At 33.9% G+C, this 17,081-nt stretch overlaps 1 protein-coding gene across 1 annotated transcript; it reads right to left on the bottom strand.

Annotated features, from left to right (window-relative positions):
- Nucleotides 1-379: 379 nt before the first annotated feature.
- On the bottom strand, nucleotides 380-6,501 carry RBOHB (respiratory burst oxidase-like protein). Its single transcript, XM_012994536.2, has 12 exons — nucleotides 5,894-6,501; nucleotides 5,491-5,650; nucleotides 5,254-5,302; nucleotides 4,801-4,914; nucleotides 4,277-4,705; nucleotides 3,312-3,698; nucleotides 2,886-2,981; nucleotides 2,591-2,706; nucleotides 2,382-2,484; nucleotides 2,187-2,263; nucleotides 1,138-1,664; nucleotides 380-682 (listed from the first exon to the last, which is right to left on the bottom strand). Exons 1-12 carry the CDS (start codon nucleotides 6,387-6,389, stop codon nucleotides 573-575), a joined length of 2,664 nt encoding a protein of 887 aa, XP_012849990.2. The 5' UTR covers nucleotides 6,390-6,501; the 3' UTR covers nucleotides 380-572.
- Nucleotides 6,502-17,081: the final 10,580 nt, after the last annotated feature.

Genomic DNA, 17,081 nt, shown 5'->3' with positions numbered 1-17,081 from the left:
ATCCTGCTTCGACTCTCTAAGATGATCTAACTCTAGCATCATCACATACCTATGTAGGTTCTTCCACCATAAAATCTTCCATTTTGATATTTTTTGACTCCATACTTGCCTATCTTTCTATGGTTTGTTGAGTTTTTCGGATTTCAAATATTGAGATTTTGTGAGTTTATGGAAGATGAAGAAGAAATGCTTTTTTTTTTTTTTTTTTTTTTGGTTTTTGGAAGATGGAGAAAATAAAAATTTAGTCTTGTGGTTTTTTTTTTTTTCCGGTATTGTGTCAATTTTTATTTAATTTTTTAATAAGTAAGAATATTATAGTATTTGTATATTCAAAAGATTAATTTGATCTTGCAAGAGTTAGCATTCCAGCCGCGATCTTTACTTTTTCTTGGATGCAAATAAGATAATCAACTATCAAATAAGATTTGACATTACAAGAACTTCAATTTAACAAAGATGTGATCACCCATACTAATAAGAAACACAAGAATAATTAAGGAAGAGAGAGAGGAAAAAACATGAATATTACAATTCTTGCAAAGAATTTAAACTTTAATATATAAAAGAACCCCTTAGAAATTTTCTTTATGGAAATCAAACTTTGTGCTTGTTTTCCTAGAGAAGTCATGAGCTAGCCGTCTAAGCTCCCCAACAAGCGTAGGTGGGCCACAGTAGAACACTCCTGTAAAAAACACATCAAGCCAAAAATATTCATCTATATATACACCTATTTCCCAAAACAAAACGAAAATCAATTTAAAATTTTCAATTGAAATATTATTGGGAAAATTACACTTTTTGTCCCTCAAATTTACCTTGATTCCACATATGGTCCCTCTTGTTTACAAAAAAAAAAAAATAGATTTAGTCCATCATGTTTCAACAATTTAACACTTTTGGGAATTTACGTCAATTTACTGTTCGTCTGTCAGTTAAGACAGTAATAGCCACATACTTGATTCCATTAGTACCAACAGAAAATTGACGAAAATGACCAGAAACGTTAGATTATTGAAACATGAAGGACTAAATGTTGAATTATTGTGAACACGGAGGACCAATTGTGAAATGTAAGTAAACTTAAGGGATAAAAGTGTACTTTCCCAAATATTATTATTGGAAAAGAGGAATGCTTACCAACTCTTTGACCAGCATGGTTGACGGCTACATTCTTGAAAACCCGACGCCAATCGGGTCTCGCAAAATGCGTCTTAACCCTCGTCCCGGACACTATATCCAATCCCGTTTTAGCGTGCTCGAGAGACTGCAACATTGCAATGAGTGCCGACCGAGCGTCTCCTTCTTCGTACACACTCGTGCAATGGTTGTGAAGCTCGATCACACCGTCGTGGTCGTTTTCAGCTACCTCGTTCATCACCCCTCTAAACCACTCGAACGAGCCTTGCTCTCGAGTCACCCAATAGAAGTACGCGCGCCTCGTTGCGAAATTACTAGTCTTTTTCTTATCGCTCTTGATATTATTTTCTAATAAAGGCGACCCCTTTTCTATGTCCTTTTGTTGTTTGATGTTGTTGAGCACATCTTTCACAATGCTGATCAAAGGGGTGGCGCCGATTCCCAAGCCTATGAGGAGGACGATATCGTACTTTTTGTAATCTTGGGCTGGCGCTCCGTATGGACCGTCGATCAAGAGCTTTGGCAACCTAAGTGGTAAAAATATTTACATTTATTGAATTTATCTATACTGTTCTAACTTATAAGGCCTTGTTTGGCTGCCAAGATAGAATTAGACAATAGATAAGATTGCACAATCATTTGACAACTAAATTGTATAGTTGAACTAGGAGGTCCAATATACAGTTGCTCAAAAAACCAAGGTACAAATATTTTGGATCGGCACAAACAAGTATTAGATTGATCAAAACGATCATATTTTATTTTAAAAGAAATATTTCAATTAGCTCCCCCGTGAAATAATATTATTAAAATTACCCCTAAGGGTAATATTGGTATTTTCAGAGGATGGAATAAGAAAATATATAAGGGGCACAATGTAAGTCGACAACAGACTTCAGGGGTTTTTTGGTAATCAAGAATACATTTTTGTAATTTGACCTTAGTCTAGGGGCGTTAATCGTAATTTATCCTTAGTTAATTAGAGCTTAATTGCCAGCCAAACAAAACATAAAAAGGAGTACTCAAATGGTAATATAAGTTTTGATTACCTTAATTTGTTCGAACTAATAGGTCCGATGTCGGCTCGTAGGAGACCGCTTTGGCCATTATCGGGAGTGTGACATACCTAACCAAAATTTATGTATGATCAAAATTCATGTAGTCTGTCTGTAAAATGGCTAACCATTAATTATATGTAGTTCTCTCTATGTAAAAAAATTATAAATTCGAGAAATTAAAAAAACCTTTGAGAAGATCGCCTTGAGTTGAGACGTCCAATCGCCCCTAGTCCGAATGTGGATGCTAAGATAATCGTCTCCTGGAGCTGATGTAATCGAGAAAGGATGCCTGCATGTAAAACATTGATAATAACTTGTTAACAGAGTGAATGCTTTTCGAAAATGTACCAAAATTTATCGAACTTTTTTTTTTTTTTTTTTCGCGACGAACTTACCATTGAAACGGAGAAACTTCGGGACAATTGACAAATATATACTGCCCACTTGTATATTTAAATCCTTGAGGTTTGGACATGTGCAAGGACATTACATTTCCAGGATATACAGACACCTGACAATATTACAACATGCACATTATTCAAATTAGATTTCTAAATAGTTTTTCTCGGTCCCGACTCAGGTGAAAACGTGTTAAATTATTAACTTGATAATTTAATAATTCGCTAAATTAATAGAATTTCCCTTGTTCTGTATTAATTTGTAGAGGTTTAACTGTGTCTATATATTTACCTTCAAAATCTGAACAGTCTTGTGGCCCGACCTAAAAGCGCGAATTAGTCGCTCGGAGGCGTATAATATCATCGGGACAGCAAGATACATCCATGTCTGCATAGAATTTTGTTTGAAAAATATAACTTATCGATTATTACAGAGGCTTTATTGCATTCAACACTCCTGTGTTTATTCTAATTGCTAAAAAAAATCTCTCATGTTATTAAATTTAGCAAAAAACTCCTATAGTGCAATTGTTTTAGCAAACTAAACCTCACCGGTAAGGGGGTTGTGTGCTAAAAAAACGCATTTTATGGACTTTTTTGCTAATATTAATAACACATGGACTCTTTTAGCGATTCGATACAACACAAGGGGTACTAAATGCAATAAACTCTTGTTACAGATGATGAACAAGTGATTTTCGAGATAGTTTGTTCGTACCGTTTTCTTGTACCATGTCTTGGTGATGTAGAGGAAATAGCCATGAACGATGAAGAGAATGTAGACTAGCACAAACAAGTGGTGAGAATACCAAAACGCGTTGAATCCCGTTAGATTTTTTATGGTTGTAGGTAAGTTGATCCTGTTCCTACGGAACCACGGTTGAGCTAATGTGAATGCTATTGCCATAAGCACCAACATTACGACTCCGGTCCATCCTTCCGTGCCTTTTACAAACCACCAATAGTTATTCGGCCTTTCTTCTCCGAACAACGGCTTCATCGGCTCGTATTCTGCATCGGTGGCGTGTAATAGTCGAGGGAAATCACATGTCAAATGTGAAATTACATGTAGCCCTGTCCCAATTGTTATACCAAGAGCTATTACCTAAAAGAAATTAATTCAAAGAATGGAGTTTATATATATATAACCAATATAAGGTATTTGCTATTTTGTAGGTTCCAATTCTATTGTTATACCAAAATGTTTAATACTCAATTCTCCAATAAAGGCTTGTTTGGCTAAACTTATTTTAAATATATATAGTTGATAAGCTCTTACGTCTGATAAGATGTTTTAAGAGTTGATAAGCTAACATCTTATTTTTAGAATTAATTTTTAAAATGTTTGGATAATGAGCTTATTTCTTATTTTTACTCATTATATCTTATAAGCTTATTTTAACATCTTATAAGCTTAGTCAAACACCCTCTAAGTTGAGAGAAAAAACAAAATTGAACTATGTTTAGCACTCTTTTGGGGCGATATTTCGATTTTTTGTTTTTTTGAAAAGAATTTGAAAAGGTAAAATGTTTGTTTGTATTTTAGTGAAGACATTCATTACTAATTTACTGTAGCAGCAGTCAAATCAAGTTAGAAAGAGAGATAAGTTTTTGATTTCTCAATCAAACGAAACAAGGTCCTATAAAAAAAACATCGATTTTCTCGTACACGCAACAACGTACCTTATGAAAATTAATATTGTCATCGAACGGAACAACCGAGCCAAGCTTTGTCCGACTCCTAAGCCACGTCATCGTATTTCTGCAAACCGGCAATAGTATCAAGGCCATATTGAACTTAAGCGTTTCGGCTCCGCCTTTAGCCGTGCAGACACAATATCCCATAACATGAAACACAGCCTTATGTTTGTATTGGATAAATTTCCAAGTGAACAACCCTCCACAAATTGCTAACCACACTACCATTACCCAAATCCTCTTCCAATTGTCCTCCACAAAATAAGCCTTCTTTCGAAACCATCTTTTTATCGGATTTAACTCTTTTGTGAGCTTTAGCTTCTGGCTTAGCATTTGGCTTAGAACTTTGTTTTCTGTCGTCGGGTTCGAAGAGTAATTAGGCGCTTGTACAAGTAGTGTCTCCAAGTTTTGCAGCTGCATACAATTTTTTTTTCAATAAGTCAATATAATGGTCGATTAAAAAAATAAAAAAAATAAAAAAAATCGGCTTTTCGGGTTCTTAAATTGACCTCAATGTAACCACGGTTATCGGGATCGAGCTCTTCCATGATGAGAGCTGCATATTCATCTGCATGGTCTTGAATTTTTGAGAGGTTATTTGCTGCAGCACTAAGTGTGATGATCTGAAAAAAGCATTAGTTTATTTAGTTATTATGATGTAATTATATTTTTTGGCAAATTACGGCCAACCCCCTGAGGTAAGGTTAAATTATAAAAAAAACCCTTAAGTTTGGGTAATTACAACCATCCCCTCAACTATGTATCGTCTTACACGTCCATCCTTACGAAGTCAAATTTACCTATTAAAGGAAGGATTTTTTGTAAGACAATATATAGTTGAGGGGTGTTTGTAATTACTTAAACAAAAGAGTTTTTTTTGTAATTTGACCTTATCTCAGGGGTTGGTTGTAATTTAGCCGACAATTTATAATGGACTTATTATTTAAGTTTAAAGACCTTACCTCTTTCACTTCATCTTCCATAATTCTCCCATCAGCATCCTTGTCTACCCTGCATTTTTCATATAACTCTGTATTTATATTCAACAAATGAAAAATAATTTACTATTACCCAAAAAAAAAAATTCCACTTATTTTTGTATATTATAAAATTATAAAATTATTTTTGTCCTAATAAACTTGTTAGTAAAAATTAAAAAAAGAAAAAAAATTGTAATCACATGAAAATAAGAAGCTTACATGTCAAAGAAAGTTTCCAGCCTGGCATCAAAACTGGCATCTGTAATCTGCTCCCAAAACCGATAGAGCTCTCCCTCGGTGATTGAATCCGAGACGATGCATCTCTTTCTTGCTAGCGCCTCGAACAACTTATCCGCAAACTCGCTCGATTCTTTCATTCCTATACATCAACATTACAAATTCATTTTAATCGATGCAAATTAAATAAATGATCATTTGACGGACAAAACAAAATGCAACAAACACTAGCAGAGCCAGGATTTTAAATATGCGGGATTTGGGGGAGGGGCGCTAATGTCTATATAAAATAATAGGGATTTTGAGAAATGTTGGGGGCCGTGGGCCCCACGTGACCCTATGCTGGCTCCGCCACAGGGAATAAAATACATGGTACAAAACGAACCTATGCATTGGCCGAATAGCGATTTGTGAAGAACCCCACCAGCAGAAAGTTCTTTGAAGCGCTTTTGAATGTCGGACCATCCTTCGCTTCCGACATTCTTGTTCATAAAGCGAAGGCCTTTGAGCGCATGCACCGTGCCCGCGGAGTGGCTTCGATCGAGCTTGTAGTTATTAGAGCTCTTCGAAGAGGCCATTCGAGTTAGTTCGCGCGAGACTTGCCTCATGCGAAACGAGAGCTTTGAGGCGAGAGAATTAGGAGTTTTATCGGCCGATAAATTTTGCTCGGAAGTTGTTGTGACACCCCGAATTATCGACACCTCATCATCCTTAACATCGTGTAACGCTATCTCGACATCATAAGAATCGTCGTTATTCTCCGTTCGTACGCTCCTGCTTTTTAGCTTCTTACTGCCCGTAACGACCAACGGGCCGCTAAACGAAACGTGATTGGCACGCTTGACGTTGCTTTCTGCTTCCGAGAATGTGGCTTCATCCATTTTTGCTTAATTTGAGAGAGAGAGAGAGAGAGAGAGAGAGAGAGAGAGAGAGAGAGAGAGAGAGAGAGAGAGAGAGAGAGAGAGAGAACAATTATGTAAATGAGCAATGGTCAAGAAGGACAGACTTGTTATATATATATCTATAATATTAATATATATGAAAGTAGTTTATTGGGAAGGATTGGTGAAAGTCAAAAGGAGAGGAATCGGAATCAGGGGGCGAATTGTGTGTTGTTTGAGGAATGTTAAGCAGTTTGGGCAGTTAGACTTAGAAGTGTTCAAACATGAGCACCTAAGAATGTACTGTCCTATCCAAATCATCATTTTTTAACATATGTAGTTCCTAGTTTTCTTTTCCTAAACTAAACAAAAAGTTCCTAGTTTTCTGTCTTGACACTTTTTAGTCTTCCATTTTAATTTGTAACACGTATATCATTTTAATGAAATAATTTAAACTACAGGTAAACCTCTATAAATTTAAACAGTTGACATCAACCAAATTTTATTAATTTAGTGAAATATTTTTTAGCGCGTTGTCCTTGAGTCGGGATTGATTTTTTTTTTATTTAAACAAGGTTATTAATTTATCGAATATATTTATCGAGGTGATGCTGTAGTTTGAATCATAAATATATAACTGAAAAGTACTCCCCTCTTTAATTCATTTTGATTTTATAATTGAGCGAATGATGAATATGCCCATCACAAGGGACTTAAATGCCCATAGGTCCAGATCAAAATAGCAAATAAATTCATCCTATGTCTTTTGTCTAAAATACCCTTCATAATATATTTTTATCAATTTCATCCATTATACTCTAACTTCATTAATATTACACATTGACCCGGATTTCAACAAATATATCACATTAAACCCTATTTTCATAATTTTTTGAAACAGTATTTTTTTTCAAAAAATATTTTGTTTTTTCTGAATTTTTTTTCCCGCTAGATTCCAGCGTTGACCGGACGGTTCTCCAGCGTTGACCTTTTTCTTTTTTTGTTTTTTGAAAACTTTTTTTTTCCGGTTGGTCAACCGCCGTTGACTGCTGGTCTCCGGCGTTGACTTCCTTTTTTTAATTTTTTTTCTCAATAAATTACTGTGTTAATAACAAAATTATTATCTAAACTAGTAATATTGAATACCAAAACAGTAATATTACTAATATTATTGTCCCAAACCGTAATATTACTGTCCCGAACGGTAATATTATAAATATTACTTTCCCGAACAGTCATATTGCTAATATTACTGTCCCAAACAGTAATATTATTGCATGAGACATTAATATTACGGTCGAAGACAGCAAAATTGCAGGCCAAGACGATAAAATTTATTAATACAGTAAAATTATTGTCTCAGACAGTAATATTATTGTCTCCGACAGTTAAATTACTGTTGGAGACAGTAATTCAACAGCTAAGATAGCAAGATTAATTAAAATATTTTTTAATTAAAAACAAGTTTTCAAAAAATATAATAAAAAAAAAGGTTCAACGCCGGAGACCGACGGTCTTCGGCGGTGTGGGGTTAAAATTGGAATAAGGGCCAAAATTGGTTAATTGTTGAAATTTGGCTAAATTAAGATGTAAATCATGAAATTGAAGTTGAATTGATGATTCAAGGAATTGAGGGTAATTTTGGTATAGATAAAAGGGTTTTCCTTATTTGCGAAAAAGTTTCAATAAGTTGGATTTATTTGGAAGACAAAAAAGTTGAATGTCTCTTTTTTAATTAAGGGTCTATTAGATATAACCCCCTTAAACATTCAAATAATAGGGGTAGACCCAAATTTATATTTGTCATTTTGATAACAACCCAAACTTTTCCTAATTACATAATTACCCTCAATAAAATCCCACAAAACCCGTTACTTTACCTTTTGAAATAAAATCAAATCCCTTCCTATTTTCCCGTTAAATCACTATCATCCCAAACCCAGTATCGAATAAACTGCAAAACCTCCCAGAACAACTTCCCGGTACGGCCGATTAAAAGGGGAAGACGTCTGCACTGCCGTGAAACGACGATTTTCGTGCACTCCGAGCAAGCTGCCGTAGGTACGTCGTCGCCACTCGCTGAATCGCTATCATCCATCGATTTGTTGATATGTTTTGGCTAAATCGACTATCACGTTTGTGTAATTGCAAATCTGTTATAATCGCATACCGAATTCAAGCACTAAATCAGTGATATTGCAACAATTGATGGGCAGGACATCCACCAGAAGTGATATCGTCGTTGGCCGCCGCCGTCGTCGTCGCCGTCACTGCTCCAATCTAGGGTTACTCAAATCTAGGATTACTCAAATCTAGGGTTTTGATAATTCTTCGGCCCATAGTTGATTAACGAGATGCATAGTCGAATTACATCTGTATTAATATACTATCCCATATCATTTAATAGACTATCCCACTGGTATAATTTTACTATGGATCTCGTTAATCGACTATGGGCCGAAGAATCATCAAAACCCTAGATTTGAGAAGTGACGGCGGCGGATTTGTATTTTAAAATTAATAGACTATCTCATATCTTTTAATAGACTATCCCATGTATCTAATTCGACTATAGGTTTAGTTAATTGACTATTGGAAAAATAATAATATATATGGAAACTGAATAATATGTTTGTTTGAAATTCTAATTAATTAGGGTAATTTCCCTTATTATATGAAAACGATTAGGGTAAATAATAATATATATGAAAAAATAATAATATATATGGAAACTGAATAATATGTTTGTTTGAAATACTAATCAATTAGGGTAATTTTCCTTATATCATGTAATAGACTATCTTATTGATCTAATTCGACTATGGATCTCGTTAATCGACTATGGATCCCGTATTATTCAACCACATTGTATATTAATAATTTCAATATAGTACATTGATCTGCTATGATAGTATATTACGGTTATAGTAGTGATATGAATTGTGTTACAAACAATATACCACTGAAATGACAAGAACATTGAGAACAACACCAACGTAAAGTATTCCAACATAACCAAATAAAATAGTACATTAATAATCTCATAATTTCAATCTAGGGTTTTGATAAAATACATAAAACACATCATAAATCAAACCAATATATCGAGTTAGAAAACTCTAGTACATTAATAATCTCATAATAGTATAATAAAATGATAATGGTAGTATCATACGGTATTCATAATAGTATACTACTGTATTACAACGGTTTAAAACTTAACCGAAGTTACCGAGCCATTACATCGTAAACACCTCTTTATAGCAACCAACCCACCAAACCTCAACAATATCCGTACGAAATTCGCCATCGAAAAAACCTAAAATCATGAAACAAAATTAAAAATGCAGAATACTAAAACATGATTAAATAGACTGCAAATACATTTGAATGACAATACATTAATATCATCAAAAATAAACTTAAAATGCAAAATCCATACGCTAATTTAAAAAAGACTACGAACTATATTTTAATGTACTACCCAGCACACTTAAATCAGCTGTTATAAACAAATAAACCAACTATCGATCGGGATCAAAAACATGAACTCCACCACAACGGACAATTATTCCGATTATTGCATAAACCAACTACGAAGCTCATATAAAACAACTCTGGTCCGATCTGCGTGAACCATCCTCTTCTAACTCTGTCAATCCTCTTCCAAACAAACATCATCCGCCAAAAATAACGATGTATATATGAAAAATAAAAACGAATAACGCATTCATACCCGGTTAACAACGTCCAACAACGAACGCTCAAATTCGATCCTATTCCAACGACGGTGCAGAAATATTCAAAGACGATAAAAAACCGCTGGAACGCTGAAGAGAACCTTCGAAAAATATTGTACACGTACGATTTGATATAACGGCCAATGATCTCACGTAATTTTATTCCGTGATTTTAGGCAACGTATCAGCAAATCTCAAATCACGTAGTAAAGGAAATAAATGTCGTTTAAAAATAAAACAGGGGTATTAAAGGAAAATAATATAATATATTTTGCCAAGTTGGCAAAATTGGGTCTATCTCAAAAAGGGGAAAAAAAATTGGATCTACCTCATTAAAAAATATGAACAAGGGGGTTATCCCTAATAAACCCTTTAATTAAATGCCCTTGTCATGACCATATTTGCCATTTCCAAGTATTATACTCCCCTCCAGTTTATCTAGTTTTGTCCACCTAATACTTCATTTATTGTCGAAAATTCAAAAGGAATTTCTAAAAATTTAACGAAAATGAAACTCAATTTTTTGAGAAATAAAATGAAACTCAATTAGAAATATTATTTTAGCAATATAGATTATAAAACTGTTATTATTGACATCTTAAAAGCTGATTCTTTGTTTTACTTTGTCTAAATATTTAACGAATCTTATATATAAAAGAAAGAAACACAATTCTAATCAACCTCAATGGCATTTTTGTATTTATTTTGTCATAAATGTGTAATATATTTTCTTATTATAATTATTTTTGTCGTGTATTTAATAATTAATTTCCACTTTTGAAATATTATCCCGTGACAGAGTCAATATACTAGTTATAGTTAAAATAAGGTAAATAGCTTTAACCTATCCTTGTACTTGTAATATCAATTCATAATTTATCTCAAAAAATTAAAAATAATAATCAACTCATAACCTCCTTATGGTTAAAGTCAAACTTAATTGTGTGTGTCAAACTTCAAAGGATCATCTGCAAAAATTAAATGGAAAATGTAAGCACAAAAGGGACCATCCGCAAAAATACAGTATTTTGACGTTTGACACGCCTAATTAATTTTGACAAAAAAAACTAATAGACACTATCCCTATCAGCCACAAAGGGTTATGAGTTGATATTACGAGCACAAGAAAATCATCTGAAAAACTTATAATCACAGTGGATTTAAACATTCTATTTACCCTCTAAACTAAGATCCATTATAGTAAACCCATATAGAGCTAGCCCAAAGTAATTTTATTGATTACCACTGTTGCATAAAATTAGTTACCTTCTCATGATATGGTATAAGCACCATATACATGTTATAAAAAATATTAAGTCAAATACTCTGTAAACTTTTGCATTTTGTATTTTACTAAATACGTGTATAGATCGATACACATTTTATGCACATTTATATTTATATACATGTGATTACGTGTAAATTAAATATGAAAAAATAATCGGATAAAATTTACCAAGTTCAGATAATTAGAATAGGCTATAAAAATGTACTTGTAGTCCACGGATATGAAATATGAGGAATTGTAAGTAGAGCCCGCATGGGTGTAGCTCAACTGGTTCCGGGGGTAGTAAGTTGGTGCAAGGTCCTAGGATCGAATCCTGACAGCCGCAATGTGAGAATTTCAACTCCAATGAGGTAATCACAAAAAAGCCCATGACAAGGGCACTTAATTAAAAGACGGACATCCAATTTTTTTGTCTTTCAAATAAATTCACCCCATTCAAACTTATTTGCAAATAAGGAAAATCCTTTTATATATACCAAAATTACCCCCAATTCATTGAAACTCAATTCAACTCCAATTTCATGATTTACACCCCAATTTAGCCCAATTTCTCAATTAACCAATTTTAACCCTAATTTCAATTTTGACCTCAATTTTAACCATAATTCGTATCAATTCCACCCATTATGCTCTAACTTCTTTAATATTATACATTGACCCCAGATTTTAACAAATATATCACATTAACCCCCAAAACTTTTTTTTTTCAAAAATTTTTTTTTTTTCTGAAATATTTTTTTTTCGGCCAGATTCCGGCGTTGACTTTTCTTTTTTTTCTTTTTTTTTTTTTTTAATTTTTGTTTTCCTGAAATTTTTTTCCGGCCGGTCAACGGCCGTTGACCGCCGGGTCTCCGGCGTTTGACTTTTTTTTTTTTTTTAATAATTTTTTTTTTTCTTAAAAAAAATATTTTAATTAATTTTACTGTCTTGGCTGCTAAATTACTGTCTTCGGCAGCTATTTAACTGTCGGAGACAGTAATTTAACTGTTAATTGACTGTTTTTTTTTTTCTTCAAAAATATTTTAATTAATATTACTGTATTCGTTGCTAAATTACTGTCTCCAACAGTTATTTAACTGTCGGAGACAGTAATTTAACTGTCGGAGACAGTAATTTAACTGTCGGAGACAGTAATTTAACTGTTAATTGACTTTTTTATTCTTAAAAAAAATATTTTTAATTAATATTTCTGTATTTGTTGCTAAATTACTGTCTCCAGCAGTTATTTAACTGTCGGTGACAGTAATTTAACTGTTAATTGACTTTTTTATTCTTAAAAAAAATATTTTTAATTAATATTACTGTATTCGTTGCTAAATTACTGTCTCCAGCAGTTATTTAACTGTCGGAGACAGTAATTTAACTGTTAATTGACTTTTTTATTCTTAAAAAAAATATTTTTAATTAATATTACTGTATTCGTTGCTAAATTACTGTCTTCAGCAGTTATTTAACTGTCGGAGACAGTAATTTAACTGTTAATTGACTTTTTTTTTTTTAAATTTTTTTCCTTAAAAAAAAATTATTTTAATTAATATTAATGTCTTGGATGTTAAATTACTGTCTCCAACAGTAATTTAACTGTCTTAGACAATAATATTAATAATATTACTGTTCGAAAAAATAATATTCATAATATTACTGTCCCAAACAGTAATATTACTGTCTGAGACAGTAATTTAGTAGTCAAGACAGTAATATTAATTAAAATATTTTTTTTCTAAGAAAAAGCAATTCAAAAAAAAAAAAAAAAAAAAAGTCAATGCCGGAGACCGGCGGTCAACGGTGGTTGACCGGCCGGAAAAAAAATTCAGGAAAAAAAAAATTAAAAAAAAAAAAAAAAAAAAAAAAAAGGTCTACGCCGGAGACCGGCGGTCAACGCCGGAATCTGGCAGGAACAAAAATATTTCAGAATTTTTTTTTTTTTCAAGTTTTGGGGGTTAATGTGATATATTTGTTTAAATCCGGGGTCAATGTGTAATATTAAGGAAGTTAGAACATAATGGGTGGAATTGTTAAGAATTATATGATTGAGGGTATTTTAGACTAAAGATATGGGGATGGGCTTAATTGAGAGACTGTTTTTTTTGTGGACTAAAATGCATTTAAGTCCCATGTGATGGGCCTTTTTGCTATTTGCCCTATTAATTATATACAAATTCTTAATTTATAGTCACAAACAACTTATGAAATTAATTCTGTGGGCGTCGTAGTGTCACTAATTAAGTGCTGTATTACCTAAGGAATAGGCATTGATTTTTATTAACTATTGATTTATATTATAATATTCTCGTAAAAAAAAAAAAAACGGATTATATTATAATATCATGTAGTTAAGTGGAGGATGTGTGGCATAAGACGGTGATTGAAAATTCAAAGATTTGTGTGATTTCAATCAGTAGTTGACCTAATGCTTATAATGTTTTCAATAGAAGTTGGTAAGGGATTAATATTACTTTGACATTCAAATAAAATGCATATTACTGGTTTTGACCATTCAAATAACTATAGACTTGAGTCACTTAGATATATATGTCGAAATTTTCCAACAATTCGACGATTACATGTTGAAAATTAAAAAATACTTTTTTTTTCTTCACATTTTCGACATACACATATCGAAAAAAACAATAAAAATTCGACCTGTATGTTTGTTGGAATTATGGCTGTACTTTGACAATCTATCACAATGTAACGGATTGAAGTTCGCACTCCATTTGCTCTCTCTTTTCATACTTGACAATTAGCTACTTAAGATTCACAAAAATATGAAGATAGCTACGTAAGGTGAGGCGCGCACTAGGTCGTTCTCTTAAGATGAATTTCACGTCCCCTTCTCTAATGAGGTGCAGAAAGGTTCCGATCGTGGCGCCTATGGGATACAACAACCCAACATATCTCTCCGCTGTAACTTCACCGGAACTGCACGTTCAAGTGAAGTAGAAGCTTACACCGACACACAACAAGAGCTCAATATATGTGTATAATATCGAAAATATATGATCTTTTGAAAGACATTTTTCTTTAAGTCTTTCTGTGCTCTCATCCATTTTTCAAGCCACAAAGCCCCCCTTTTATAGTATAAAATACGATCATCATAAAAACTATATTTAATCTTGGTACAAGAAAAATTTATGGATGTTTTATGAGACAAATAAAGTTTTTGTACATTTCAAAATGTTGGTCCAAATTACCTCATAAATTGATTAAAGAGAATATTAAAAAAAAAAAAAAAAAAACCAACAATGTTTCCAAAAATGGGGATGGGTTAAAAAAAAAAACTTGACAATCAACTTGCAAACTCAAAAAATACATTGATATCGTAATAGGTTCTCTTACCATATAAACTACTATTTGGTTGTTTTGTAACTCTGTTTCGTATGTTTTGTGAGATTTTTATTTCTTTAGATTCGAGGATTTTTTTTTAGGGTTCGTGAAGAAGAAGGAGAAGAGTATGATGGTTTTGCAAGGACACTCTTATGCCGGAAGATTATCAAAGGAGAAGACTTTACTTGTTCACACTTTGAAGAAAGCAATGGTGAAACCAATGGTAATTCTAAGATTATTGAAGCAAAATGACCCGTCTAATGTAATTGGTATGAAGACAGTTTACAATGCTATCCAGCAGTTAAATTTCAATGAATTATCTACGAGATCTCCATTGCAACCATTGTTCGCCAAGTTGAAATAACACGAATACCTCTCGTACCATAGATTGAACGAGTTTAATGAGATTACCGACTTGTTGTGGATCCACCCGAAATGCACTAAGTTGGCACAGTCGTATCCGTACGTATTCGTCATGGATTGCACGTACAAAACCAATCGTTACGGACTCCCATTTCTTGAGATTGTGGGTTTTACTTGTACCAACTTGACGTTCTCCATTGCCTTTGCATACTTGGATCACGAAAAGACGGAAAATTTTGAATGGGCGTTGCGTTGTTTTGTGCAGGCCATGTGAAATTGTCATCGGCCTAATTGCATTGTAATAGATCGAGATTTGGCTTTAATGAAAGCAGTAGCCAATGTGTATCCATCGAGTCATCACTTGCTGTGTAGGTGGCATATGAACAAGAATATATTGGCCTATTGTAAGAAAATGATCACAAAGGACAATACCAAGTGGAAGTAATTTCAGTCGGCTTTTTCGGCTCTTATTGAAAGAAATACTATAGATGAGTTCAATGAGGATTGGGAGTCAATGAAAATAACATTTATTAGTTATCCGGCGGCTATAACATACATAGCTAATTCATGGTTGGATCCCTAGAAGGAGAGACTTGCATCGGTGTGGACAAACAAGTGTACTCATTTTGGAACGTACACTTCTAGTAGGGTGGATGGGGCACAAGGACGAATGAAAATGGACGTGCGTAATTCAACTGGCACCTTTGTAGATTTGCATACGAAAGTCCACAACCAAATTCTCGAACAACACAATGATATCAAAGCTTCTTTTGAAGCAAGTAAAAATACTTACCAACACACCTTCAAAACGTTGATATACAATGAGCTCCATGAAATTATCTCGAAATTCGCTCTGCAACAACTGAAAGTTGAGATGGACAAGGCGAGACTATTGCAACCGAGTGATATGGGCTGTAGTTGTGCCATCCGAACAACCCACGGTCTACCATGTTGTCATGAGCTTCATGAGTATGTTGTTATAGACAAATGTCCTATCCCACTTGAGTTAATAGGCTCGTACTAGAAACACATGAACATGGAACCCGTCGCGACCACAGACGAAGAATTATTAGAATACCAGAAGCTCTTTCAATCTGGCGATCTCGATGCAAAGAATCAATTGCGTAACCATTTGAGACATTTTACCCACCCTGAGAAGACTAACCTTACGGAGCCAAGTGAAAAAGTTGTTAGCAAAGATCGACCGTAAAAAAATAAGAAAGAAAAATCAAGCACTCGTGACAAATCACATTTTGAGTATTTGGAGCCAAAGAAAAAAAAATTTGAAGCAAGCTAGTTGTTCTCCAAAGGTAAATGTCGCTATTATCGTCTCATTTCATTATTGTTGTTGCATTTTATTATTGTGCTAAGTAATTCTGGTTACTGCAGCTTATACCTGCAAATCCGTTCAAGAAACCTGTACTAAAGAGATTTAGAGTGCCCTCGAATGAGTCTATTAGCATTATACCGACTCAAGAGTCAGGGAAAAACACTATACCGACGCAAGAGTCATTCAAACCATTGGTTGAACAGTTACATGCAGTATTGCCACCAGGTTTGATCGGCAAGAATAAGTATATTGAGACGATCCATCCACGATTTCGTATGCATGTTCGAGAAATCATCAATGTCGGTTCAGATGGCCACTGTGGATTTCGGGTAGTTGCCCCTATGATGAGATTTGGGGAAGATGAATGGGGTCGAGTACGACATGACATGCTACGGAAGTTGACTGCTAATTTTTCCATTTACATGGACATGCACCATGGCGAAGAAACCGTTAGAACCATCTGACATGCACCACTGCTTACTTAGTGTCCCCCACATGACTGACTGTATGGGCGTTGGATGGCGCAAGTCCCCGTACCTTGCTAAGTGTACCCTTCACCAACTCTAAAATTTTCAAAAGTTGGACCTCCTTATCGGGACCACCCTCTGGACGAGCTTCACGTGGTCGAGGTCAATCCGCCTGGG

The sequence above is a fragment of the Erythranthe guttata genome, chromosome 2 (genome assembly GCF_056151865.1).
Source record: "Erythranthe guttata isolate IM_541 chromosome 2, IM_541, whole genome shotgun sequence".
Taxonomy (NCBI): Eukaryota; Viridiplantae; Streptophyta; class Magnoliopsida; order Lamiales; family Phrymaceae; genus Erythranthe; species Erythranthe guttata.
Note: the sequence above shows the minus strand (reverse complement) of the source record. Positions and strands in the feature narration are given on the sequence as shown.